The 26,806-nt window shown below is 44.9% G+C and overlaps 1 protein-coding gene across 1 annotated transcript; it reads right to left on the reverse strand.

The window, feature by feature from the left end:
* Window positions 1-8,030: 8,030 nt before the first annotated feature.
* On the reverse strand, window positions 8,031-21,942 carry AQP6 (aquaporin 6). Its single transcript, XM_058168505.1, has 4 exons — window positions 21,583-21,942; window positions 14,777-14,935; window positions 13,016-13,096; window positions 8,031-8,460 (listed from the first exon to the last, which is right to left on the reverse strand). The coding sequence occupies exons 1-4, from the start codon at window positions 21,940-21,942 to the stop codon at window positions 8,263-8,265; spliced, it is 798 nt and encodes a 265-aa protein (XP_058024488.1). The 3' UTR covers window positions 8,031-8,262.
* Window positions 21,943-26,806: the final 4,864 nt, after the last annotated feature.

The following is a 26,806-nucleotide window of genomic DNA, read 5'->3' on the forward strand; positions in this document are numbered from 1 at the left end:
AAATGTAGCCTTAAAATAAAAAGACACACAGGTTGGGGTTTTGATGGATTTAACCTTTGTAGTTGTTGGATAGGGGCAATGTTACTCCCCCAACCTCATCACAATATCATAAAACGTTGAATTTCAGAATTGTTCTGAAAAAGTCACTTTCTACCTGGGAATATACCTCGCCCCTCCACACAAAGACTCAATAATGAATTGGAAGTTTCATCTCCCACCTGCATGAGGGAAGGGTAGTTACAATATCACATATTGCCTAAAATGTTCAAAGAGCGGGCTTCTTTTCCATCCCAGTGAAGCAGAAGGGTTGGTGGACACACAGTATTTTGGGCTCTGTGGGCTCTAATAGTTTTGTTCTTTATTAAAGGTAAAGGTAAAGGTAAAGGTTCCCCTCGCACATATGTGCTAGTTGTTCCTGACTCTAGGGGGCAGTGCTCATCTCCATTTCAAAACCGAAGAGCCAGCGCTGTCTGAAGACGTCTCCGTGGTCATGTGGCCGGCATGACTCAGGCGCACAGAACACTGTTACCTTTCCACCAAAGGTGGTCCCTATTTTTCTACTTGCATTTTTTATGCGCTTTCGAACTGCTAGGTTGGCAGAAGCTGGGACAAGTAACGGGAGCTCACCCCGTTACGTGGCAGTAGGGATTCGAACCGCTGAACTGCTGACCTTTCGATCGACAAGCTTAGCGTCTTAGCCACTGAGCCACCACGTCCCTTCTGTTCTTTATTAGATTTAGTCAAAGTTGGATTTTGGAGATAAGGGCTCACCTACTGTTGTGGTCTGCCAGCAGCCTGCAGAGCTGGCAGCAGAGTCAGACAGTGAGGAGGCTGGGGAAGACAATGGGCCAGTCCTGGAGTCAGGGGAAGGCCCGGATGAGGGCTCTGCATTAGAGGTAGAGATGGGGCCAGGGCCATCTGGGAGCAATGCGCGGACTCCAGAGCCCCCAGAGGTGCGCACATGCAAAGGATGCTAGACGGCAAGAGCAGTTGAAGCAAAAAGGACGACTCAGGAGTAAGGCTAGGAGATTATTGGCCCCTCCCACAAGGCTTAAAAAAGCAGCAACGGCTCTTAGGCTCCTTGTAGGAAAGCAACGTTGCTACAATTGTTTCTTGTCTCCTGTTTCTGAACTTCCTGGGGTTCTTGCCAAGAAAAGCCTTTGGCAGGGTGCCAAAGAAGACAAAGGCTTGTGATAAGGCCGAAGGACTTTTTCTGAAAGATTTGTTTTGGAATTAATTTGGACTAAGCTGAGAATGAAGTAATTCTCAGCTGTTCTAATAAAATATGTTTGTTTAGGACTGATTGTGTCTGGTAATAACTACTTGGGCCTCGGTCACAACTCCTACTAGAGCGATTGTCCAGTGGCAGTTGGTCAGCTGAAAAGGGCCATGTTATTCTAATATATTGATTTGAATGTTTTTTAACAAATTTGGCACTGGATACTTATTCAGATCCATTTCCCACATATATGGATTTTTGTCTGAGATTTTTGTCTAAAATCAGTATTTTGCCTAATTTCTCCAAACTATTTTATTTAGGACAGCATTTTAATCTACCAGCTGGACACTCTCCTGATAGAGTCCTCGATTTACAATGGCTCATTTAGTGACAGGTCAAAGTTACAGCAGCATAGGAAAAAGTGACTTATGACCGTTTTTCACACTTACAACCGTTCCAGCATCCCCATGGTCACGTGAACGAAATTCAGACATTTGGCAGCTAACTCATATTTATGACGGTTGCAGTGTCCCGGGGTCCTGCGATCACCTTTAGTTGACCTTTAGCCAGATCATTTTCTGACCTGCAAAGTCAATGGAGAAGCCAGATTCACTTAAAAACTGTGTCACGTATCGACTGCAATGATTGACTAAAGGAACTGTGACAAGAGAGGCTGTAAAAGATTCATTTTACAAAGAGTCATTTGCCAAAGACTCAGTTAACCGCTGTCTCGCTTAGACACATAAATTTTGGGTTCAATTGCAGTCGAAAGTCGAGGATGTTGTGTCTTGCCCGCTCTCACAGCAGCCAGGGGTTTCTTATCTGCTCCCGAACATGGAGGAATGTATGCCTCCCGGCCCCAGTCCTGGCTCCATGCCCAGACAAGCTGAAGAGGAGGGGCCACCTCCCGGTCCCAGCCCTGGCTCCATGCCTAGGCAAACGGAGCAGCTAGACCCCTCCCCCTCCTCCACAGCATGTGAGCCTGAGGAAAGTTTACTTCCAACAACAGCTGATTGGAGTGACCCTCGTATCAGAAGACTGGATAGGCGGAGGCAACAGAAGGAAGGGAGGGGCAGGCCTTAATGAGTGCTGAGTCATGGAGCCACACCCCATGGCCTATATAAAGGATCTGCTTTCTGGCAGTCTCTGAGGCAGGCAAAGTCGAATTTATCTTGCTGAAGTCACTTTCTGGTCTCCTGCCTGCCCTGAGGACTTTGCTAGGACTTTGGGCAGAGCTGCAGAGGCAAGCCTGATTCGGATTTCCCTGACCCGGCCGTCAGCGGAGGAGTGGGACACGACAGAGGACGACCTGTTCTTCAGAATCCTTAGATAATACGTAGCTACGACGGCCCTGCAGGACCCGAAAGGGAGCGTGTCAGGCAATTCCTTTTTGCGTACACTTTTATTAGAGACCTATGTCATACATTTGAGAGAATTTAAAAATATATTGGCTGAGCGAGGTAAGTTGACCTTTAAATATTAACTGAGATTTGTTTTTCTTAAACTCTAATGAGAGCTATAAAAGAAATGAGAATGTCAGACTAGAATCTGGGATTTGAGTCAGTGGTGAAATCCAGATATTTTTACTACCGGTTCTGTGGGCGTGGCTTGGTGGGCGTGGCAGGGGAAGGATACTGCAAAATCTCCATTCCCACCCCACTCTGTGACCAGCCAGAGGTGGCATTTGCCGGTTTTCCTAACTACTCAAAATTTCCACTTTTCCAGAACCTGTCAGAACCTGCTGGATTTCACCCCTGATTTGAATTCAGATCCCAGATCACTCAATAGCTCTGGAATGCCAATTGCCTCTCTTATTTTAGCCCAGGGGTCTCCAACCTTGGCAACTTTAAGCAAAGCAGGCTGGGGCATTCTGGGAGTTGAAGTCCTCCAGGCTTAAAGTTGCCAAGGTTGGAGACCCCTGTTCTAGCCCACCTGGATTGTAGGGTTGTGTAGGATGTGTTAGTGAAGGCAAGAACTAGGCACCCCATAGCTCCTTGGGTGAACAATGGTCTGGAAATAAATAGCACAAAGCTTAGACTACAAATACTCCTTGACTTACAACAGTTCATTTAGTGACCGTTCAAAGTTACAACGGCACAGAAAGTGACTTATGACCATTTTTCACACATACAACCCTTGCACCATCTCTATGGTCACGTGATCAGACGTCATGATGCTTGGCAACTGATTCCTGTTTATGACGGTTGCAGTGTCCCTGGGTTATGTAATCAACTTTTGCGACCTTCCGAGAAAGCAAAAGTCAATGGGCAAGCCAGATTCACTTAACAACCTAACTTAACTTAACAACTGCAACAATTCACTTAACAACTACGGCAAGAAAGGTCGTAAAATGGGGCAAGATTCACTTAACAAATGTTCCCTTAGCAACATACAGTTTGGGCTCAGTTGTGGTCATAAGTCAAGGACTACCCGTCCATTTGGTACCTGCCAAATGCCGGATTCCTTTGATTTCCTTGTCTAAGAAAATGCTGAGCTACTCTCCTGAGCTCAGGGGTGAATCACCAGCTTTCAAGAGAACCTCAATCTGATGCCCCTTTTTAATGAAAGCCTCGAGTGTTGTGTCATTGTGAAATGTGATGCTGACAGACTTGACTCAAATGAAACGTTTATATTGAGCTTAAAGAGCGCTGGGAGATTTTTTTTCTCTCCATCCCATTACATAGTCAAAAGTTCACGAGCTCTGGGATCATCTTTGTTTCGGGAAACCATCTGTCATAAATTGACAGTCCACAAAGTGCCCTTGAATGAGCTAATTCGAAGAGATGAGCGCTCAGCAACATCCAGCAGACTCTTGGACTGACCTTGGGAGCTAGGAGTCGAGCCTGGTTAATCCAGATGGAGAACCAATGGATAGATCCACAGCTGGAAGGAGTATTTAAAAAAAAAAATCCATGGAAATTGTAAGCCACCAGGAGTTGAGCTCAAGCCCTGGTGGCTCAGAGGTAGCTTCATCTTACCTGTCAGTTGCACAGTAACTTCTCCAGCCGGCTTCTGACAAACGAAGTTGGAATCTGAAGGAAGCCAGGTTCACCTAAGAGCTGCAATGTTTCACTCAACTGTGGCAAAAAGGTCATAAAATGGGCCGCAAAACTCATTTAACAACCGGAAATTTTGGGTTCAAGTGTGGTCATAAATCAATGGTTTCCAGAAGTCTCTCAAGAACCTCATTATATTATCAGGCCTGAGGCTCCCAAGGAACTGGAGATACGTTTTGATGGTTCCGTTGCTGAGAGGCTATTCTTATCTCACCTTCACCTAAGGCTGTTGTGTTTGTTAGTTTATCTTTGAATGCGAGTTTTTTTACAACTTTATTTCTGTTATTTTTATATTTGTTATATCATTTGATGGTTGTATGCTGCCCGGAATTGCTTTTTGTAAAACAGGCAGATAGACTATTTGATAAATAAGTAGAGTTTGAGGTGATTTTTCTACTTTTTATTGAATGGGGGTGAAACCTTTCATTCAGTCTAGGTTAAACCAACAAAGGAGAATATTTGTAGCTCAGGGTTGAAATGAGGGGTCCGTGGTGCTCTCTGAGCTTGCTTGTTTTCTTGCAGACGTTTTACTACCCTAGCACTGATGATGTTACCTAGTTAGGGTAATAAAAATGTCTGTAAGAAAACAAGCAAGCTCAGAGAGCACCAAGGACCCCTCAATCTAAGTTTAAGACATGCTCCCTGATGGTAGGGAGGGTCCTCACACAAGAGCAACATAGTGTAGGAGGTTAGCACCCACCCATCTCCTAGAAGAATAAAATATTCTAGGAAATATTTAAAAGGCAGAATATTATATTTCCCTATAGGAGAAATATGTTTCTAAAGACTTAGAGCCTCAGCTCCCTGCCCCCCAGCAGATATTTTGGTGCCAACCTATCTACAAGACAAAAGGCTGGGCCATCTTATCTACAAAACAAAAGACCTTCACCCTCAGGACATAATAGGATTAGCCCTCTACCCATCTCACCACATGATTGCATTACCCAGCAAGGTTCAACCAAACCTGGGACTCAAGACAGCCTACAAAGTTACCCCTGCATAGCCCCCGGGAGTCTGACCACCAATCAGAATACATGCCCTTGCCACAGGAACAGGAAGTTCAAATTCAAAGCCCAAGAGAGGGTATGAATCTCTCTCTCTTTCCCATGTGCTCATTTGCCCAGGACCCAAAAAACCCATATGGTCCTGTCCACCATTAAACCATCTTTCCAAACAGCCTCCATGTTTCCAGTGTCTTTCTCCCCACTTGGAGCTGAACCCAGATGGACATTTCTTCCAACAGTAGATTTCATTCAATGTGAATGAAATCTACAAAGTAAAGTTGGTGTGATTATTCACTGTGTAGCAAATATTCCCTTTCTAAAATAATCCAAATGAGAATTTAATGGCAACTTGGGGTAAGACCAAGGACTACGTTCAAAACTCTCAGGGGCTAGAGGTTGGACACAACTCTACTAAGGATCCCATTTTCATGTACAGGTAATCCACGACTTACAACAATTCATTTAGTGACCATTCAAAGCAGTGGTGGGTTTCAAATTTTTTTACTACTGGTTCTGTGGGTGTGGCTTGGTGGGCGTGGCAGGGGAATGATACTGTAAAATCTCCATTCCCTCCCCACTCCAGGGGATGGTTACTGCAAAATTTTTATCAGGTTCGCCTAATACACCAGTTGTGTCCCTTTCTGGACCGGGTCTCCCTTTGCACGGTCACTCATGCCCTTGTTACATCCCGCCTGGACTACTGCAATGCTCTCTACATGGGGCTCCCCTTGAAGGGTACCCGGAGGCTCCAACTGGTCCAGAATGCGCTGCGCGTATGATAGAGGGAGCACCTCGTGGCTCCCATGTGACACCCCTCCTGCGCTGTCTGCACTGGCTTCCGGTGGTCTTCCGGGTCCAATTCAAGGTGCTGGTTATCACCTTCAAAGCGCTCTATGGCTTACGACCGGGTTACTTACGGGACCGCCTACTGCTACCAGTAGCCTCCCACCGACCTGTGCACTCCCACAGAGAGGGCCTCCTCCGGGTACCGTCGGCCAAACAATGTTGGCTGGTGACCCCCAGGGGGAGGGCCTTCTCTGTGGGGGCTCCTGCCCTCTGGAATGAGCTACCTCCGGGGCTTCGTCAACTCCCCGACCTCTGGACCTTTCACCGCGAGCTGAAGATGTTGTTTCAGCGTGCAGGGCTAGCTTAAATACAGTTTTAATTGGGGCTTTTAATTGGGGTTTTTTAAACGGGGTTTTAATTGTATTCAAATTTTTAGGCCATAGATGGAATTAGTTTTTTATACTGCTTTTAACTTGTGTTATATGTATTTGTATTTTATTGGCTGTGAACCGCCCTGAGTCCTTCGGGAGAAGGGCGGTATACAAATTTAATAATAAAAATAAAAATAAAAAATCCCCATTTCCTCCCAATCAGCTGGGATTTGGGAGGCAGAAAATAGATGGGGGCGGGGCCAGTCAGAGGTGGTATTTACCGGTTCTCCGAAACTGAATATTTCCACTACCGGTTTCCAGAACTGATCAGAACCTGCTGAAACCGACCTCTGTTCCAAAGTTACAATGGCATTGAAAAATGCGACATGATCATTTTTTAAAAAAGTTACAACCTTTATCAGCATCCCCATGATCATATGATCCAAATTCAGCTGCTTGGCACCTGGCTCACATTTATGACAGTTGAAGTATCCCAAGGTCCTGTGATCAACTTTTGCCACCTTCTGACAAGCAATGTCAACGGGAAAGCCAGATTCACTTAACAACCGGGTTACTAACTTATCCACTGCAGTGATTCACTTAACAACTGTGGCAAGAAAGGTTGTTAAGTGGGTCGTAAAACCCACTCAACAAATGTCTCGCTTAACAATAGAAATTTTGGGTTCAACTGTGGTCATAAACCGAGGACTACTGAGGTGAAAGTCTACGCTAAACAGCAACACCTTGCCTACTTTGATGGGAGGACATTTTTCCATTGAGTGAAATCTTGTCTGGAAGTGCAGTGGGGGGGATTCTCAGAAGCCCAGAGAAACTTCTCTGTGAGAAGGAAAATTCACAGGTCAAAATCCTGCCCCTGCCTTTCTTGCGCCTTTTTTTCAGTGAAGGCAGAATAGGTGGCTCAGTGGCTAAGACACTGAGCTTGTTGATCAGAAAGGTCAGCAGTCCGAATGCCAGATCTCCTGCGTGAGCAGGGGGTTGGACTAGATGACCTCCAAGGTCCCTTCCAACTCTGTTACTGTTATAATTTCACGCAACGTGCTTTTGCGGTGATTTATACTGCATGAGACGCAGCATTGGTGAAATGGTTCATTTGTCCACTAAGGATCCAGCTAGCGTCCAGGCTATTTATCCAAGTAACTTTTGCTTATCTTCTGGGGAGGGAAAAAATATCTGCCTAAAAAAAAGACAAGTTTAAACCTCAAGCAAGCCGTTCGTTTGGCATCGCAGTTCATAGCTGTCAAGTTCTGTTATGTCTAACAAGGTCCTCGGAGTTACGACACGCCTGAGCCTTGACAACAGCCAGGCGGTCCCTGATTGGCTAAGACGCACTGGGAGGAAAAAAGCGGGAGATTGGAAGTCCTGTCATTGGTTAAACTCCTGAGGCAGCTAGTATATAAGGGCTGTCACCCCTTATAGTTGGTTGTCTGTGTTTTTACGCGTTACCTCGTTGTGATCAATAGTTGAGTTAATAAAAGGTTGTGCTCATTACAACCTCTGTGTGAGACTCTTTTGTACCCACTAGCCACCGATATAATAAGTTCATATTCGCTTTGTGCTGAAAATAGCCCTTTTCATTTCCTGAATAGACCGCTTAAGATACCCACATGGCAGCTTCCAATCACAGGGCAACAAAGGACCAGCTCCTGCAAGGCGCCTCTTGATGCTGAATGTAACAAAATCCACATGGCAAGCCAAGACTTCAGAGGAAAGGCACCTGGAGCCCTCTAGCGGCTGGTTGTGGGATCACCGTCCACAGATCCATCTCTTGCTCAGCCCATCCTAAAGTTCCTCTCCACGGAGGGAGGCTACAATCTATGCACCAGACTGGGCAACGGCAGCGCTTCTTTCTGAGTGTTCTCCTCCTGCTTCTTCAGCTCTTCTCCATCATAGCTGCCTTTGAGAATGGACAGTCTCTGGCTGAAGGGCTTAGGGTCATAGTAAATAACAAAGTTGTAAAGGACAGATGCCAAGACCGCACCAATTAAAGGACCCACCCAGAAGATCTACAAGAAAAGATCGGAGATAAGTCAGTACAAGGACGACTTGTCATCAGTTGACCTAAAAATAACAACCCTGTTTGTCCCCAAAGTCAGGAGCTCTGAGCCAAAGAAGCTGCAAGATCTTTAGAAGTCCAACTGAAGTGAATTGAACCTAAGTTTCTAGATCAGGGGGTCTCCAACCTTAGTCATTTTAAGACTTGTGGACTTCAGCTCCCAGAGTCCCGCAGCCAGCAGATCTGGCTGAGGAACTCTGGGAGTTGAAGTCCACAAGTCTTAAAGTGATCAAGGCTGGAGACCTCTGTTTTAGATCACATTAGTTTCTCTCATGGTTTCCCAAGATTTAGTTCCTTTTCTCTGCCTTGGAATCAGAGCCTAGGTCACTACAGCCTTTAACATCTACAACCAGGATCACAGCTGGCAGGGTCAGAAAAGTCAAGATGATGGCAACAATGAGGAAGGAATGCCTTAATTTTTTATGTGCACTATATATGCAATGCATAAAAAAACTGGGTAGAGCTTCCATCGCCATTGTGACTGCTGTCTTGACTTTTTTGATTGTGATCTGTAGACATTCCGGATCGGGACTGTTATGTCCTGCAATGTGAATCAATCCAACTGTTCCAATGTTGTGACATCTTCTGTTGAAAGCTGCTGCAGGACTGATTAGCAATCCATGTGAGTGAGATAGCTGTGTATCAGAGATAGACAGCTTACCCTATCTAAAGACACATATAAATTAAGATAAGATGGACCGTGTAAATAAAGGCTGGGCAAAAATAGAATGAATCTGTCCCATTTTCTGAATCCTTTCAGCAAAATGCTGAAGTACATCAAAGATTTTTACACAACAAGGACTCGAAATTCGCCATTAAGTGAAAAGAAAAAACCTTGGCGTATGTTACAGTGATTTAGACCAGGGGTGTCAAATTCGTGGCCTGCAGGCGGGATGCGTCATGTACTGGCCACGCCCACCCCCAGTTTAGCGAAGGGGGGTAAAGTCACGATATGTCATGTGACGAGAACATGACAACGTGAGTTTGACGCCCCTGATCTTTCTAGACCAGGGATCAGCAACCTGTGGCTCTGGAGCCACATGTGGCTCTTTCACTCCTCTGTTGTGGCTCCCTATCACTCAAAATATGCATCACAACCACCAATGTGCGACACCCACTGGCACACGATTTATTGAGCTTTTCAACCCCCAATAGGCCAACCATGGATGAATCCAAGAAAAGAAAAGTTTCAGAAGAAAACAGAACGTTTAATTCAACCTCATAGGCTAGTTTTGTGGCCGCTCAGGAAATAGTCAGGCACAGGAAGGGTTTTGTAGCTCCCGGTGTTTTCTTTTCTGTGGGAAATGGGTCCAAGTGGCTCTTAGAGTGTTTGAGGTTGCAGACCATTTCTAGACCATTTCTCAAATTTAGAAACTTCAAGATGTGTGGATTTCAACTCCCATAATCCTCCAGCCAGCCATGGTGAAGTCCACAGATCTTAAAGATGCCACATTTGGGAAACACTAATCTAGATGGGGAGGAAAGCTGTGACAAATCTAGACAGCGTACTAAAAAGCAGAGACATCACCCTGCCAACAAAAGTGCGTATAGTCAAAGCTATGGTTTTCCCAGTTGCAATGTATGGCTGTGAAGGTTGGACCATAAGAAAGGCTGAGCACCAAAGAATTGAGGCCTTTGAACTCTGGTGCTGGAGAAGACTTCTGCGAGTCCCTTGGACTGCAAGGTGAACAAACAAGTCAGTCCTAGAGGAGATCAACCCTGGCTGCTCTTTAGAAGGCCAGATCCTGAAGATGAAACTGAAATACTTTGGCCACCTAATGAGAAAGAAGGACTCACTGGAGAAGAGCCTAATGCTGGGAAACATTGAGGGCAAAAGAAGAACGGGACGACAGAGAATGAGGTGGCTGGATGGAGTCACTGAAGCAGTAGGCATGAGCTTAAATGGACTCCAGAGGATGGTAGAGGACAGGAAGGCCTGGAGGAACGTTGTCCATGGGGTCGCGATGGGTCGGACACGACTTCGCAACTAACAACAACAAAGTCTAGATGGACTGTGTCTTCTTGGCAAGATCAAAGTCAGGAAATGTTCAAACTCCCATTCTTGAAAATTTCCCACAGTCAGAATTCAGTATCAAATGGAGCACCGGCTTTAACTGAGGGAAGCTAAATTTAAATGCCTGCTGACTGAATTCAGCTTTAAGCTCCTTTAAGGAGAGCTGGATATGCAAAGCGGGAAGGGCTTGCTTTAAAGCCATAAGCTACTATTGAGGTTAAAATGGAAGTAAATGACAAGAAAATAAAGGGAAGTTAGATCTACAACTTCTCTCTCCACTTAGTTCTGTCCTTACATTTTCCATCTTAATTCATCCCTTCCTGGAAACTTCCAAGGTCAGAAACTTCTGTGAATAACCACATCTGCAACTAGAACCCTGTCAAGTTGGTGGCAGGCAGCTTGAGTATGTTACTCCCAGGTGGCTCTACATTAAGCAAAACAGAGTAATCACCTAGGAGGAAAAGACTAGGAAGGGAAAATTAAAAGAAGAAAGCTATGCTGTTAGCTCCATGCCTCTCTTAAGCCAGTCTGTTGCCTGAAAAGACGGTAGGGCTTCACTGTCAATATTGAAGAAGGATTTAACTGCTAATCCAGTTAGCTTTTGCATGTGGAATGGGGAGGGATAGAGAAGATACAGACCCGTGATGGCAAACCTATGGCACGCGTGCCCAAAGTAGCACGCGAAACCATGTCGTCTGGCACCTGCGGCCTTGCCTGTTTGACTTCCGGGTTTCTGGCGCGCATGCGTGTGCGACAATCAGCTGTCCTTTGCACATGCAGCAGTGCTTAAAACCTGTGTGCTCATGCGTGCTGGCCAGCTGATTGTCCGGTGCACATGCGCACCAGAATCCAGAAGTTTGGCTTTTCCGGAGGGTGGCCCCAATGAACCCATGCATGCGCACGCGATGTTTCTGCACAACCTTTTCGGCACTCGGTGCCGAAAAAGTTCACCATCACTGATATACACCATCCCATTTCTACTCAAGCAGCAACATATCTTAGGCAGCTCTATTGCTATGGTTTGAAAGGAGTTGAACCTGGCCTAAGAAAAAAAAAATGTCAGGGTTTGTGTTTTGTGATAGAAATGTTCAAGGCATGACTCCTGTCTTCTGTAGGGCACCAAGCCTCCAGGAGTAAGAGACAGCCCGTTTGTGCCCCTCCAGAAAGTAAGAATATGGGGTTTTTTAATTGATTTTGCGCTATTTTTTACTGCTAGCAACTACACAGACCACCACCAGAGGGCAGCAAAGATTTACAGGAAGTTTTGTATCTCTTTGCTGCCACTTACAGGGAAAATCTGGAATTCTGTGGCCCACCACCCGTAATCCCTATTCTTCATGCCAGCAACTGAAGTTATTTATGCAACCACAAGGATGTTGCCTCCTCTGACTTTAATCTTAGGAACTGGGTGAGACCAAAACTGGTCTGCCATATGCAACCAGAAAATGGCTGTCACCTCCCAGCTTTAAAATACAATGGTTGCCAGACTGAGCCACAGTTAAGGTGTCTGAACAAAGTCCTGATCAGTAAGAGGCTTTTGTGGAAAGTAGCCTGAGAAGCATTGTAGCCTTGCTACTTAAAATCCCATGAGAGCAGCGGTGAAATGCTCCCGGTTCGGACCTGATCGACCGCCATCTGGTAACGATGGCGGAGGGTGGTTTGGAGAACTGATAGCAAAAATCCCTGCCCCCTCATGCCCAGCTGAGCCACGCGATCATCAGAGCCTTTTCTTAACTTTTAAAAGCATTTTTTACAACCTATTTGACTGCTTTTAAAAGGTTAAAAAAGGGCTCTGACAATCACAGCTAAGCCGCACGATCATCAGAGCCTTTTTTTTTTTACTTTCAAAAGCATTTTTTCTACAACCCCTTTGGCCGAAGAGGTTGTAAAAAAAATGCTTTTAAACGGTAAAAAAAGAGGCTCTGACGACCCCAGCTGAGTTGTCTGATCGTCAGAGGCTTTTTTATATATATTTTTAAAAGCATTTTTTTCTACAACCTCTTTGCGCACCACAGCTGATCACACACACCCCGCGCACTGTTCTACTTACCCCATGCCTCCTTTTCACGTGCACTGCGCACGCACACATCTCGCATTTGGTGCATGGTGCACACTACGCATGTTGCACACTACGCATGTGTGCGCAGCCAGCGAACTGGCAGTAAACCGGTTCGGCTTTTACCCCTGCATGAGAGGCTCCCCAAAATACCTGCCACTAAGTCCTTGCAGATTTAAATTAAAGTTAAGTAGCACTCTATGGGAGGTGCAAAGAAGCTTGTGGACTGGTCATTCAGAATGATCATTTTTGTTTTTGTTTTTAATAATCCCAGACCAGGCCAGTTGCTCCTTGGGTTCATAGTGCATAAAATTAAATCCTACCAATAGACAGGCTTTCATGGTCTGGCCAATTGGATAATTCTTTACCCCACTTTTCTTCCACCTACACCCTGGAATAATGGGGGATGAAGATACAGAAAGAAAGGGTTTTTACCCACTGCTGAAGAAAATTCCCTGTTACGACAGCAGGACCAAAGGATCTGGCTGGATTCATGGAGCATCTAGTGTAGTAATGCTAGAAATGGGAAATTGGAAGAAAGCATTATTCATTTATTTTTTATTTTATTTTTATTATTTAAACTTTTATACCGCCCTTCTCCCGAAGGACTCAGGGCGGTGTGCAGCCTACATTAAAACAGTTAAATATACAAACTTAAAATAACAATTAAAAAACTTATTCAATAAAGGTCAAAATTAAAACCGTCAAATTGACCTTATTAAAAAAACCCAATAAAATTATTAAAATTGAAAAAATTGAAAAAATTTAAAATTCAGGCCAGTCCCGCTTGGATAAATAGATAGGTTTTCAATTCCTGGCGAAAGGAAAGGCAGGTCTTGTGGAGGTCCCATTCTGTTTCCATGTTGCACGTCCATCAAAAGTTTTTTTTTTCCTCACTGTAGTCTAAACAACTACAGATAGCCCTCGACTTACGACCGCAATCGAGCCCCATATCTCTGTGGTTAAGTGAGACATTTCTTAAGTCAGTTTTGCCCCTATTTTACGACCTTTCTTGCCCACAGTTATTAAGTGAATCACTGCAGTTGATAAGTTAGCCACACGGTTGTTAAGTGAATCTGGCTTGCCCGTTGACTTTGCTTGTCCGAAGGTCGCAAAAGGGGGATCACGTGACCTTGGGACACTGCAACCGTCATAAATAGGAACCAGTTGCCCAAGGGTCTGAATTTTGATCCCATGATCGTACGGATGCTGCAAAGGTCATAAGTGCGAAAATCGGGCATGTGCCGTTGTAACTTTGAACGGTCACTAAATGAACTGCTGTAAGTCGAGGACTACCTGTACAGTGTTGGGATAGAATCCATATAGAACAAGACACTGGCGGAAAAGGCTTGTGTAACTTTCTAGCCTTTCTCTTGATGTTGAAGACTGGAAGTTCTTTGGATCAAGCAGCCACTATTAGTGTCCTTTCCTCTAAAGCAGGGGTCTGCAAACTTGGCTCTTTTACGACTTGTGGACTTCAACTCCCAGAGTTCCTCAGCCAGCAAAGCTCAGCCAGCAAAGCAAAGCTGGCTGAGGAACTCTGGGAGTTGAAGTCCACAAGTCGTAAAAGAGCCAAGTTTGCAGACCCCTGCTCTAAAATGTCTCCTTTGCTGAAGGCAGGCTATTGTCTGGATAAAATATTTGCCCAACAGGGGTGTGCTCTGACCTTTGTGATTGTGCACCACACCACCCACTGTGGTGGGTGGGATTATATCTATGAGCACAGTTGTACAAGCTTAGAATGTTGCTCGCCATAGGATCCACTCGCTAACTTTAAACGCTCTCCGCAAAACACCCCTGGCATTTTTACATTATACAAACTCTACAATCAAGAACCCAGTCCAGCTGCACCCGGCTCATGGTATTTACTAGTTAAAACAATATATGTTGCGTTAATCCTTTCTTCCTGGTTTTTTTTAAGAGTTCTCAGCTTTATCTGGCTAATGCTGGCTTGGGCGTATTCTGTCTTTTATTTCCAACATTGATTTTTATTTTGCTTCTGAATGCCTTATTCCCTCCAAAGAGCCGCTCTCTATCATTTTAAAAGCTTGCCTCTAGCATTTTAAACCAAATAAAACAAAGCTTGTCTTGCTTAGGTCTCCCAGGTGCGGGTTTTCCACTCTCAAGTAATCACCAGCCCGTTCTGGTAGCCCTTCTCTTGCGCTTATTTTTCTCAGCGTCTCTTAATTTACTCACCCCAACCAAGTGGCCCAGGGCAACTGAGAGGCCAATGATGACAGCCGGGGAGCCCGAACTGCGCTGTGTATCTGTGGATGCAAAATAACACAGAACCAACTGTAGGGTCAGGATGAGCTCAACTGCAACAGCTTGTCCACTTGAAATATTGGTGTTCACCTAGGGCAGAGAAGGAAACAATGGTGAAGGAGACTTTAAGCATATGGCTGGCATCTTTTCTGCCTGGAAACAAAGGATTATTATATAGGTTTTAGGTTATGCGAAGGCAGGATCCCTTAAAGTTCAAGCAAAGCACTTTGTCATATACAGCAGAATTCCTTTTATGCCAACATGTCATTGGGGATTCCTTCCCTCCTACCTCAACATTTATGGGGAGAAGCCTGAAGGATGTATATTTCTGTATATTTCTGTTCAGGTGGCTCTAGATCAGGGGTCTGCAACCTTAAACACTCTAAGAGCCACTTGGACCCGTTTCCCACAGAAAAGAAAACACCGGGAGCCACAAAACCCTTCCCGTGCCTGACTATTTCTTGAGTGGCCACAAAGCTAGCTTATGTTGTTGAATTAAATGTTCTGTTTTCTTCTGAAACTTTTCTTTCCTTGGATTTATCCATGGTTGGCCTACTGGGGGTTGAAAAGCTCAATAAATCATGTCCCGGTAGGTGTCGCACATTGGTGGTTGTGATGCATATTTTGAGTGACAGGGAGCCGCAGCAGAGGGATGAAAGAGCCAAATGCAGCTCCAGAGCCGCAGGTTCATGACCCCTGCTCTAGATGAAAAAATGTTTGACTTTAACAGCTGGCTTTTATACGTCTCCAATAGGGGAAGCCAGGAGTCATGCCTGATCAGCTGAAAAGGACTGTAAACTTTCCTCTCTCTCTCTCTCTCTCTCTCTCTCTCTCTCTCTCTCTCTCTCTCTCTCTCTCTTTCTTGTTATAAACTGATATTTTCCAGCTTCTGGCAAATGTCTGCTCCATCTGAAGTGCGTCATATTAAGGCTGAGCCCTGCTGTGATCGCATCCCTCCAGTTTCCATGACTGTTTGCCTTTCGAGACCAGGAAACCAGAGTCCTCCTGTTGTGCTCAAAGACCATCTCTGCCGCTTTTGGTGCCAATCCCTGGGTGCAGCTGTGTCTACAGAGAGGAGGTTAAAAAGAGATTAAATGGTAGCCTCAACCATGCAATATTAGTCCTGTCCTTTTTTGCGTGATGCATATTGTCTTTCTACAGGTAGTCCTCCATTATTGACCAAAATTGGGACGAGCAGCTCTGTTGCTAAATATACACAGGCATTAAGTGAAACATCACATCACCGTGCTCGAGCGATGTCTATTCCACCGTGGTTGTGAAGCAAATCTGTCACCATCACTATCTCAGTGGTGGGATTCAAATTTTTTTTCTAACGGTTCTGTGGGCGTGGCTTGGTGGGCGTGGCAGGGGAAGAATACTGCAAAATCTCCATTCCCTCCCCACTCCAGGGGAAGGTTACTGCAAAATCCCCATTTCCTCCCGATCAGCTGCGACTCGGGAGGCAGAGAATAGATGGGGGTGAGGCCAGCCAGAGGTGGCATTTACGGGTTCACTGAACAATTCAAAATTTCCACTACCGGCGCTCCAAAACTGGTCAGAACCTGCTGAAACCCACCTCTGCACTAAGGGCAACGTCAGAGGGCTGCAACTTGAGACTTCCTGCCAGCTCTTCAACTGACTTGGCTTGTCAGAAGTGGGATGGCTAATCCGATTGACTTTTTTTTTTTTTTAATCTCTTGTCACAAATGTTTTGGACAAAGGTGGTGCTGTGGACATAGCTTATCTTGATTTTAGCAAAGCATTTGATATGATTCTCATAATGAGCTCATAAAAAAGTTATGCCGGCTAGGGCTGAACCTGGCTGGTTCAGTGGATAGGAAATTGGCTCAGGGATAGATCCCCAGTGGGTGATTGTCAATGGAGGGGCGGGGTCTGTCTGAATGGAGACCAATCACACATGGTGTACCCCAAGAATCAGTCCCACGTCCTGTTCTGCTCAATGTGTTTGCAAATGATATAACAGAAGGATTGCTAGGTAAGGTATGTCTTTTTGTTGTTGACACAAAAATGGCATCCAATAATGTAATAAAGTTGATGTTCCTGGTTTTCCCTGTAACATGGAAAATGATTTGGCATTGCTGGAAAATTGATAAAAAATGTGGAATCTGCCGTTCATTGAGGATTGGTTCAGAGTTAAATGTCAGATCATGAGGGCTTTTTGATGCCTGGAGAACTGACTGCTCTGACCCTATTTCTCTACCCGTAGGTGGCCGGGGAAGTAGGCAGGGAGAGAAAGAGGGGAGAACAGCTCCTTTGCTTCCAAATTGTCTACTGTGGGGGTGGGGAGCCATGGCCCCTTTCATGACTTCTGGACTTTGACTCCCAGGATTCAAGACCCAGCCATGGAATTCTGGGAGTTGAAGTCCACAAGTCCTAAAAGGGGCCATTGATTGTTCCCCACCTCTGGTCCAGTCCCACAGAGTAATTGCTTTGTGAAGGTGCAAAATTAGCAGGATAGGCCCTGTCTTCCGCCCTGTCCCCCAAATTTCTTGCCATGCTCAGTAGGAAAACTGCAGGGGAAAAAGAGAGGGAGTGGTTCCTTGAGTGTCAGTTCTCTGATTCCACAGCTGTTTTAACTCTGCGAGTCTTCAGCTGCCAGTAACTGGACCCGAGAGAGGCATTCCCCACTCCCCAGCCCATCTTTCCTTCTCCCTGCTTCTACTGGGAGAAAACCCCATTCTGCTTTGACAGGGTCTGAAAGCACAGTTTTTATGCTAGGCAGCTTTGTGCCAAATCCTGCCCTTTACTACTATCATGGAGATGATGAGTCTATAGATGGCAGCCAAGAGATACAGAAAAATCTATGATTTTGCTGTCCTCTAGCTGTCCTCCAGATTTTTGGAGCCCAGGTATGGTATCCCTAGCAGAGGTGGCTTAAACATCAGTTGCATCTTGCCCCCATTTGCTCAATGGAGAAATTTTACGAACTCAAAAGTTTGGGATAGCTCTTTGGCCTAGCATGATATTGCTTTAATAAAGGTAAAGGTTCCCCTTGCACATATGTGCTAGTCATTCCTGACTCTAGGGGGCGGTGCTCATCTCTGTTTCAAAGTCGAAGAGCCAGCGCTGTCCTGAAGACGACTCTGTGGTCATGTGGCCAGCATGACTCAACGCCAAAGGTGTACAAAACGCTGTTAACTTCCCACCAAAGGTGGTCCCTATTTTTCTACATGCATTTTTTACATGCTTTCGAACTGCTAGGTTGGCAGAAGCTGGGACAAGTGACGGGAACTCGCGCTGTTACGCGGCACTAGGGATTCGAACCACTGAACCGCCGATCTTTCGATTGACAAGCTCAGTGTCTTAGCCACTGAGCCACATTGCTTTATTACATTGCTGTAATAGGGAATCTTTATTCCTCCTAGTCAACACAACTGTTTCTGCTTTTTAATGGACTCTCTTCTCTTGTAGGTGAGAAATATTCCTATCCCACAGGGTAGTCCAAATTCAGAGTGGCTGAAGTGTGAAATTAATTCTTGACATCTGACAAGAAAATGAAAATTGAGATTAACTATGGATTATCAAAAGGTGAGGGTTTGGGAAAGAAACAAAAATGAAAGATGTTGTTTCCCATCTATCCCTCTTTGGATGTCTTGAAGTTAGGTGGAGCCAGAGGCTCCAGTCCTAGCTACAAATTGAAAGTGACTTTTCAAAACATCTGTTCTAATAATCAGAAGCTACTTGTTTATAACATTTATTTCTATTGTTCTTCTAACCTTTTTCTTCTTATTTTGCACTTTAGGGTTTTATTTTTCCTTCTTTTAGTTTGTATTAGTTTTTACTCATTTTAGCTAAATGCTAGTGAGGAAGAAAAAAACCAGATTCGCTGCTATTTAGTTTAAGATATAAACAGAAGGATAAACCTGCTGGTCTGGCCATTTATCAAAAACTGCCTCCTCTCGCCCCCATCTCCTGCCCACATTAAAAACAGGATTGATAGATGTTTTCCCACTAGATGTGATATTTGCTGGGGGAGGAATGTTTCTGCAATGTTTATGCAGATTGGGTATCATTAGCATTTCAGATTTTTCAAATTTGCTGTTACCTCAAAGTACAGCATCACACATGCTGCCAGGCACAAGTGACCAGATCCATATGTGTAGCGTTCAAGTTCTTTTGCTGTATTCTGCCTATAATACAGTAATCTCCACAGACTGCTTGTCTTCCCTTTGGAACAGACAGAGAAGATTCCTTGAAGCTTAGGGAAAGGGTGGTGGTCAGTCCTGGATCTCTCACAACTCAAGGCTAATTCCCTGCTTAATCCCTCTTTCCTTTTGGCTGAGTGATTCCCAACACCTACCAATTTAGATCATCATAGTCAGGGGTGAAATGCTACCGGTTCACTCCGGTTCAGGTGAACCAGTAGTGATAAAAACTACTGGTTCGGTCAAACCGGTAGTTAGCTACCTGTTCGGTCGAACTGATAGTTTAAAAAAGCTACCAGTTCCTCCGAACCAGTTTTTCCAACGATCAGCTGTGGTGCGTGCTTTAGCTTTGCTAGAAAGTAGGAAATCCTGCTTTCTAGCGAAGCTAAATTTGCTCGGCACAGCTGATTCCCTACCTCGCTGTTCTACTTAACTTCCCAAGCCTCCTGTTGGTGCATACTGCACAGCGTGCATTTTGGTGTGCACTGCACATGCGCGCATGCAGCACGGATTTGGCATGCGTGCAAGGCCAGTGAACCGGTAGCAAACTGGTTCAGATTTCACCACTGGCCATAGTTTATCAGAAGCTCCTTAGGTATAAGCAAACAAAATATTGGAGTGAGGTGGGAGGTATTGAATGATGGATACTGATTAATCATTGTCCAAATATAAACATCTCAGTGGCTTAGTGTCCTTGATGGTGTTGCTGCCTTTCGTACAGCTGATTCTGGGACTTTCCCCACTATTGCAACCAGGTATTCCCCCCTTTCTTAAATCCACACAAAAGAAATACTGCCTGTGCTCATGGCCAATCCCTATCCTGCTGTGATTTATTGCTCAATTATATCATCCTGATTAGGCACACGCAGTATGGGACCTTTTCATTCTTCAGCCTGCGCTAAACCCGTCAGAGTTAAAGCATTTACAGCCCTGCTGGCTGAGCAGTTGAGCGCCATCAGGCAACACTGGTGCAACAGCAATGTGGTGGTAATAAAACCAGCCAGAAACACCAAACAACAAATGCCATTCTGAACTGACCTACTGCTGCTCACCTGACTGGGTCTCAAATGTATAGCAGTGGCTGGAAAACCCAAACTGGTTTTTACTTACCTTGTGGCTGCTATTGTATGTTGCCAGCTTAAGGTGGGAAAGGCTAATTTAACCCCAGTACAGTTAACAGAAGAACAGAGTTAGAATGGACCTTGGAGACCTTCTAATCTAGTCCAACTTCCTGTTCAAGCAGGAAACCCAATACCATTTCAGACAAAAGGCTCTTCTTAAAAACCTCTAGTGTTTGGAGCATCCACAACTTCTGGAGGCAAGATGTTCCACTAATTAATTGTTCCAAATGTCTGGAAATTTCTCCTTAGTTCTAGGTTGGTTCTCTCCTTGATCAGCTAATTGGTTGATTAGTTTCTCCTTAATTAGTTGATTAGATTAGAATGATTAGCGAAGACTGATTGCAGCCTATTCCACTGAGTTGGTGCTGAAAGCAGCCTTACAGGTACATCCTCTTAAAGAAGGCCGCACAACACAACAAACATGGTGTCGATGCCATGGTTAGGTGCAACTGGAAAGAGACTATCCTTCCCACCTAATTCAAGGCCGGGCTACTTCCAGAGCTGTGGGAGGCTCCCACACCAATGTCTTCACTTCTGATTACATAGTACCAATGTACATTGTGAATCTTACAACGCTCACTCTGTTTTTTGTCGGAAGAGTTGAAAAGTCAGGTTAGGGACAGATCATCATGGAGAAAAACTATCCATGTGCTTGCTAAGAGTTAACAATGACTTGGTGGCACATAATCCATCAATCAATCTATTTCCAGGAAAGATCACTCTCTGCATTCTCTGGGCTCCTGTTCTTCTAGTCTCTTTCCCTCTCCATATGCATGGAAGAGCTTATAAGGATTCATTCCTAATACATGATATAATGACATTTAGTTCTACTTCCCTCCCCACAAAACTGCCCCCTTTGATCCACTCTTTCACTTGTTAAATAGTTGCACCTCCCACTTTGTCAACTCAGGACCCGATAACTCTAGATCCATGATGGCAACATATAGCACACGTGCCAAAGGTGGCATGGAGAGCCTTCTCTGTGGGCACACGCCAGTTGCTCTTCTGATTTCTGAAAAATGGCTTGAAAATGGCAAAAAAACAGCCTGAAAACAGCCCAAAAAACAACCTGAAAATGGCCCCCAAAACAGCCTGAAAACAGTCCAAAAAACAGCCATGCTTTACATCAGTTGCATCAGATAGCAACTGACTCTGCTTGCCTAAAATCCATCTCCTCAGTGCCTCCTCCATTTGCCTGCTTTCCTGGCTGAGGAACTCTTGGAGTTGAAGTCCACCAGGCTTAATGTTGCCAGGGTTGGAGACCCCTGATCTAAAACAATCAGTGACAATATTTCACACCTTAACAACCACACCCCTGTTTGATGCTTGGCAGATCCACAACTCCAGTCAATCCTGGTTCGCTTGCTGGAATACATACCGCTTGGTAGGTTATTTGAGGATGGTTCCCCAGACAAATGCCCATCTCAAAGATGCCCATTCAATGACATACCTTGTTGATGCCCATATTTCCCCGGACATTCCCAGGAGTCACCGCATAAAGGATGGCTGCCCCGACAATTCCTCCAGCCAGCTGGGCCACCACATAGCAAACAGTCCTCACCAATGAGACACGAGAGCCAAGCAGGAAGGCTACAGTCACTGCCGGATTGATGTGGGCTCCACTAGCTTGCCAGGCAATCTGGACAACTGTGGCCGCCGCCAAGTTGAAGGTGATAGAAGTCTGTAGGATGGAAGGTGTCTCTGGCCAATCCAGAACGGACCCCAAGCCAAAAAAGACATAGATGGCAGTGATCAGAAACTCAGTGAAGACAGCCCGGTAGAAAGCTACAGAGACAAGTTCCTTACACATTCTGCACGAAGCAAGAGGGGAAGGGTGCATATCTTCCGGTGGCCTTTCCCCTTCTGAGCCAGGGCCAAGGAAGCATTATTTAAATGAGTGAGGTTGCAACATTGGGCTAGACCAGGAAATTAAAGGGAAACTCCTGAAGTAGCCTTTCCTGCCCAGCCTATTGGCTTGGCACTGCTTCTGCTCCTTGGAACAGGGAAGGGCTCTACCTGGGAAGCTTTGGGCCAACCACATAAATCCAGTGGAACAATCTTCAGCAACAGATCCTGGGGAAAGAAACAGAAGAGGAGGTCAGCCGTGCAGCTTCTTTCTCAAACTGCTGCATCCAAAAGCTCCTTCCTACCTAAGGAAGCCCATCATCGGTCCTGGCACAGGCAGCAGAAGAAGCTGGAGAGACCTAGAAACATAGAAAACTGATGGCAGAAAAAGCACTAGTGGTCCATTGAGTTTGCCCTTTGAGCTTTTTTTTTTCTTTTTCTTTTTTTCTTTTCTTTTTTAAATTTTTGTCGAATGATGGACACGTGTTTATCCCAAGCATGTTTAAACTGAGTTATTGATAATTGACTCATTACCTCTCCCCAATGGTAGAACTCATTTTTTTTTACTACTGGTTCTGTGGGCGTGGCTTGGTGGGTGTGGTGTGGTTTGGTTTGGTGGGCATGGCAGGGGAAGGATACTACAAAATCCCCATTCCCTCCCCACTCCTGGGGGAAGGATACTGCAAAATCCCCACTCCCTCCCCACTCCTGGGGGAAGGATATTGCAAAATCTCCATTCCCACCCCACTCTGGGGCCAGCTAGAGGTGGTATTTGCCGGTTGTCTGAGCAACTCAAAATTTCCATTACCGGTTCTCCAGAACCTGTCAGAACCTGCTGAATTTCACCCCTGCCTCTCCCAGAAGTTGGTTCTAAGCTTCCACTACTTTTTCTGTGAAGTAATATTTTCTAAGATTACTTTTAAACCTCCCTCCTGTCAGTTTGACGTTATGCCCCCCACAGTGTTCTTGATCTTTGCCTAATATTGAAAATACTGCCTTCCAGAACCTTATTCCCACCCTTAATATATTTAAAATCCTGTCCCCCGTTTCCCTTCTGTCTTCCAAGCTGTAAGTATTTAGTTTTCCAAAATCTCTCCTGATACATTTTGTCCCTCAGACCTTGCACCATTCTTCTTGCCAGTCTCTGGACTCCCTCGATCTTATCGATATCTTTTTCTAAGTGAGGTCTCTAGAGCTAGGCATAGTATTCCAAATGGGGTCTGACTAAAGCCCCATATAGCAGGATTATACAGCAGGATTTGGAAACCAAAATCTCCAGTACAGCCCTGGGTTTCTATGTGGAGGAGCACCATTCATCACTTCCAAGGCTGCTGTGTTGGTCCTCAGCTAAGGGCAGGTTTCTCCTTGAGTGGTGAAGCATTTCTCAGCTCCCTCCCTGATGGCCTCCTGGCTCTGTTCAACGTCATGAGAAGCAGGTGCTTAACAATATCCAAGCCACAGCATAGCTTATTATAAAACGACTGAGGCTGAAAACTATTTGCAGGAAGGAAAATAGCAAAATATTTTAAGTGTGTTCAAAGGGTGGAGAGAACTGCCTGGCCATTACCTAGTGACCTCCAGTTATCTTGGGCTATACCTCTCATTAAGATCCTATCTGGCTGGGGACAATGGAACATTTAGAAATCAGATAGAGGAAAGGTGTGCTCATTTACAGACTGGGAGAAAACCATCTACTACTTCCCTTTACAGAAAGCTTTCCCCACCCATAATTTCAGCTGAGAAGATTTTCCTGCATACTTTGAAAGGCTTCCTAAGCTATTGATCCATTCATACACATTCTACCTATTTTAAAATATCAGTAGCCCCAAGTATGACTGTAACTTTGTTGCTTGTATCCATACGATTTATATTGATATTGATTGTTTCCTGGTTGCTTATTTGTAATCTATGACTATCATTAAGTGTTGTACCTTATGATTCTTGATGAAGGTATATTTTCTTTTATGTACACTGAGAGCATATGCACCAAGACAAATTCCTTGTGTGTCCAATCACACTTGGCCAATAAAAAAATCTATTCTATTCTATTCTATTCTATTCTATTCTATTCTATTCTATTCTATTCTATTCTATTCTATTCTATTCTATTCTTCTACTTTTGTCTTATGATATAAAAATGTGTATGCTGATATTCCCCATCTCTCTTATTTCTATGTAACAATATAGTATATTGCAAAGCCACAGCATTATTACAAGTTTTCCAGTGGGTTGGGCATTTCTTTAGATGTGATTGAGCCTCAGTTCCCAGCAGCCTTGGCTACAAGGTCAATGGAGAGGGGTTTGTGGGAGCCAGAAGCTGAACTGGAGGGCACCAGCTTGGGAAAGACTGTTGGAGAATGTCCCTCCCTCCCCAGTGCCAACAGGCAAAACCTGATAAGAACTTTTATCAAAATTTGCTTCCCTGGTTTTGTGCTCATATTAGAGGGAACATTGCTGCTACTCTAGGGAAGGAGAAGATTAAGGTCTCTTTCATCTGACTTGACAAACTGGGAATGTATAGTATCACTAGAGCTGAACATGCTCCATTGTAGGATTGATAGCTCTTGCTGAAATGTCTTCATATTCCTCCTCCCCAGAGGTGGGTTTCAATTTTTTTACTACTGGTTCTTTTTTTGTTTTTGTTTACATTTATACCCCGCCCTTCTCCGAAGACTCAGGGCGGCTTACAATGTATAAGGCAATAGTCTCATTCTATTTGTATATTTTTTTACAAAGTCAACTTATTGCCCCCCCAACAATCTGGGTCCTCATTTTACCTACCTTCTGTGGTGTGGCTTGGTGGGCATGGCTTGGTGGGTGTGGTATGGCATGGCTTGGTGGGCGTGGCTTGGTGGGTGTGGCAGGGGAAGGATATTGTAAAATCTCCATTCCCACACCACTCCAGGAGAAGGTTACTATAAAATCCCCATTTCCTCCCGATCAGCTGGGACTCGGGAGGCAGAGAATAGATGGGGGCCAGGCCAGTCAGAGTTTTTACTACCAGTTCTCTGAAATACACAAAATTTTCGCTACTGGTTCTCCAGAACTGGTCAGAACCTGCTGAAACCCACCTCTGCTCCTCCTCCATCTAAAGCAATTTGATCTTGTGCCGAATTAAGGCAGGCCCAAACCCATGGAAATCACTGAAGTGCACCTTCAGGCTCTGTTAGATGCATCTTGTTTGCTCTTTGCACAAAGTTAGGGCTTAGAATCAGCCTCTAAGAGGAAAACATAGCAATTACCAGGTTATAAACAACATACAGAAGATAAATCATGGTCTGGGGGGGGGGAAGAAGCTTTCAAAGAAAAACACATTAATCATGGATCACTTTCAGTGCAACTTGCTGGCAAGCAGCTCTGACGTCTTCAATTCTCCCAGGGCATATCAATTCTACAAATAAATTTGGTTCCCATTCAGCCTCTTCTCTGAAATAATCCTGAGAACTATAGTTGCATGAAAATGCAGAGAGTTTTTCATTCCTAATCCTCTGCCTCTATGCTAGAAGTCATCCCTCTATTCTCCAGAGGACAGGAGGGAATTATAAAACGAGTTTATCTTATAGTATTCCCCCTTTCATGGATGATATGAAATTTGGGGGGGGGGGTTCTTTCTGGACTTTCAGCTCCCGTTTGAAGAAAAGGTTGCCAGCTATGGCCAGGAAAGCTTTTGCACAATGCCATCTTGTGTGCCAGTTGCACATTTTCTAGATTGGAGGGCCCTTCAGACATCATTTGTGCCCTAGTTACTTTGTGACCTGACTCCTGCAACATTCTCTATGTGGGCCTGCCTTAAAGACCACCCTGAATCTTCAACTGGTCTAGAACACAGACACATGTGCAGTAATGTCCATGACTCATTATGCCCATGGACCACCACTGTTTCTCAAGCTGTACTGGTTGCGTTTGTTTCTGGGTGTAATTCAAGGTGTTTGTGTTACCTATAAATCCCCACATGGCCTAGGGCTTCATTACTTGAGGGACTGCCTATATCCCATAGCATGTGCTTGGCCGATTTGATCCTACAGGGTTGCACGCTCTGATTTCCTTTAATTAAAGAATGTTATCCATCGGACCTCCAGAAGCATGCTTTTTGGGCAGCAGCCCCTGTCCTCTACAACAAGATTCCCTCCCTCTCCCCAAATTTGGATGGTGCCCACTTTGGTATTGTTTAGAAGACCTGTGTAGGCGTGGTTCTACACCCAGCTGTTGGTGCGGGTAAGGGAGAGTGAGAACCTTCAGGAAAGGATGATCAATAAAAGTGGTTGGAAATGAGGGTGGGGGAACAGAATGAGATTGAGGTTGTTTAGTGTCTTCCTTCCAATCCTGTTTTCTGAAATTGTTCTCTTAAAATATGCAAGGCTGTTGTTATCTCTGGATTTCCCTCCAAGGCCACGGTGATAACAGATTCCACGAGCCTATGGTGCAACAGCTAGGGATGACTCATCTCGCTTGCAGGCTGGAGACAAGATACGGAGGAACAACAGAGGAATCGTTCTGCAGGAGAAGGGGAAAACCATGATATGTCTTAAAACCTCTGGATAGCTACAAAATTTTTTGGCAAACAGGAGGAAAATGTGGAGGGGGACTTTCCTGCTTGTCATCCATTCCTCAAGCTCAGCACAGACTGAGGGAAGGATGGCAGGCAAGAAAACCCCCCTCCCCATATTCCTCCCACACGCCAAAAAGCCTCCATCCCTAACGCTGAAGGTTCGGAATAGAGGTGATGGTGAATCCATGGCACATCCAGTTCATCGAGTCTGGCCTGCTGCACCTCAAAAAAAAGTAAGACGCCTCAAAAATAAGTCCAAGTGCTTATTTTCAAGTCTAAA

This window comes from Ahaetulla prasina, chromosome 2 (assembly GCF_028640845.1).
Source record: "Ahaetulla prasina isolate Xishuangbanna chromosome 2, ASM2864084v1, whole genome shotgun sequence".
Classification (NCBI taxonomy): domain Eukaryota; kingdom Metazoa; phylum Chordata; class Lepidosauria; order Squamata; family Colubridae; genus Ahaetulla; species Ahaetulla prasina.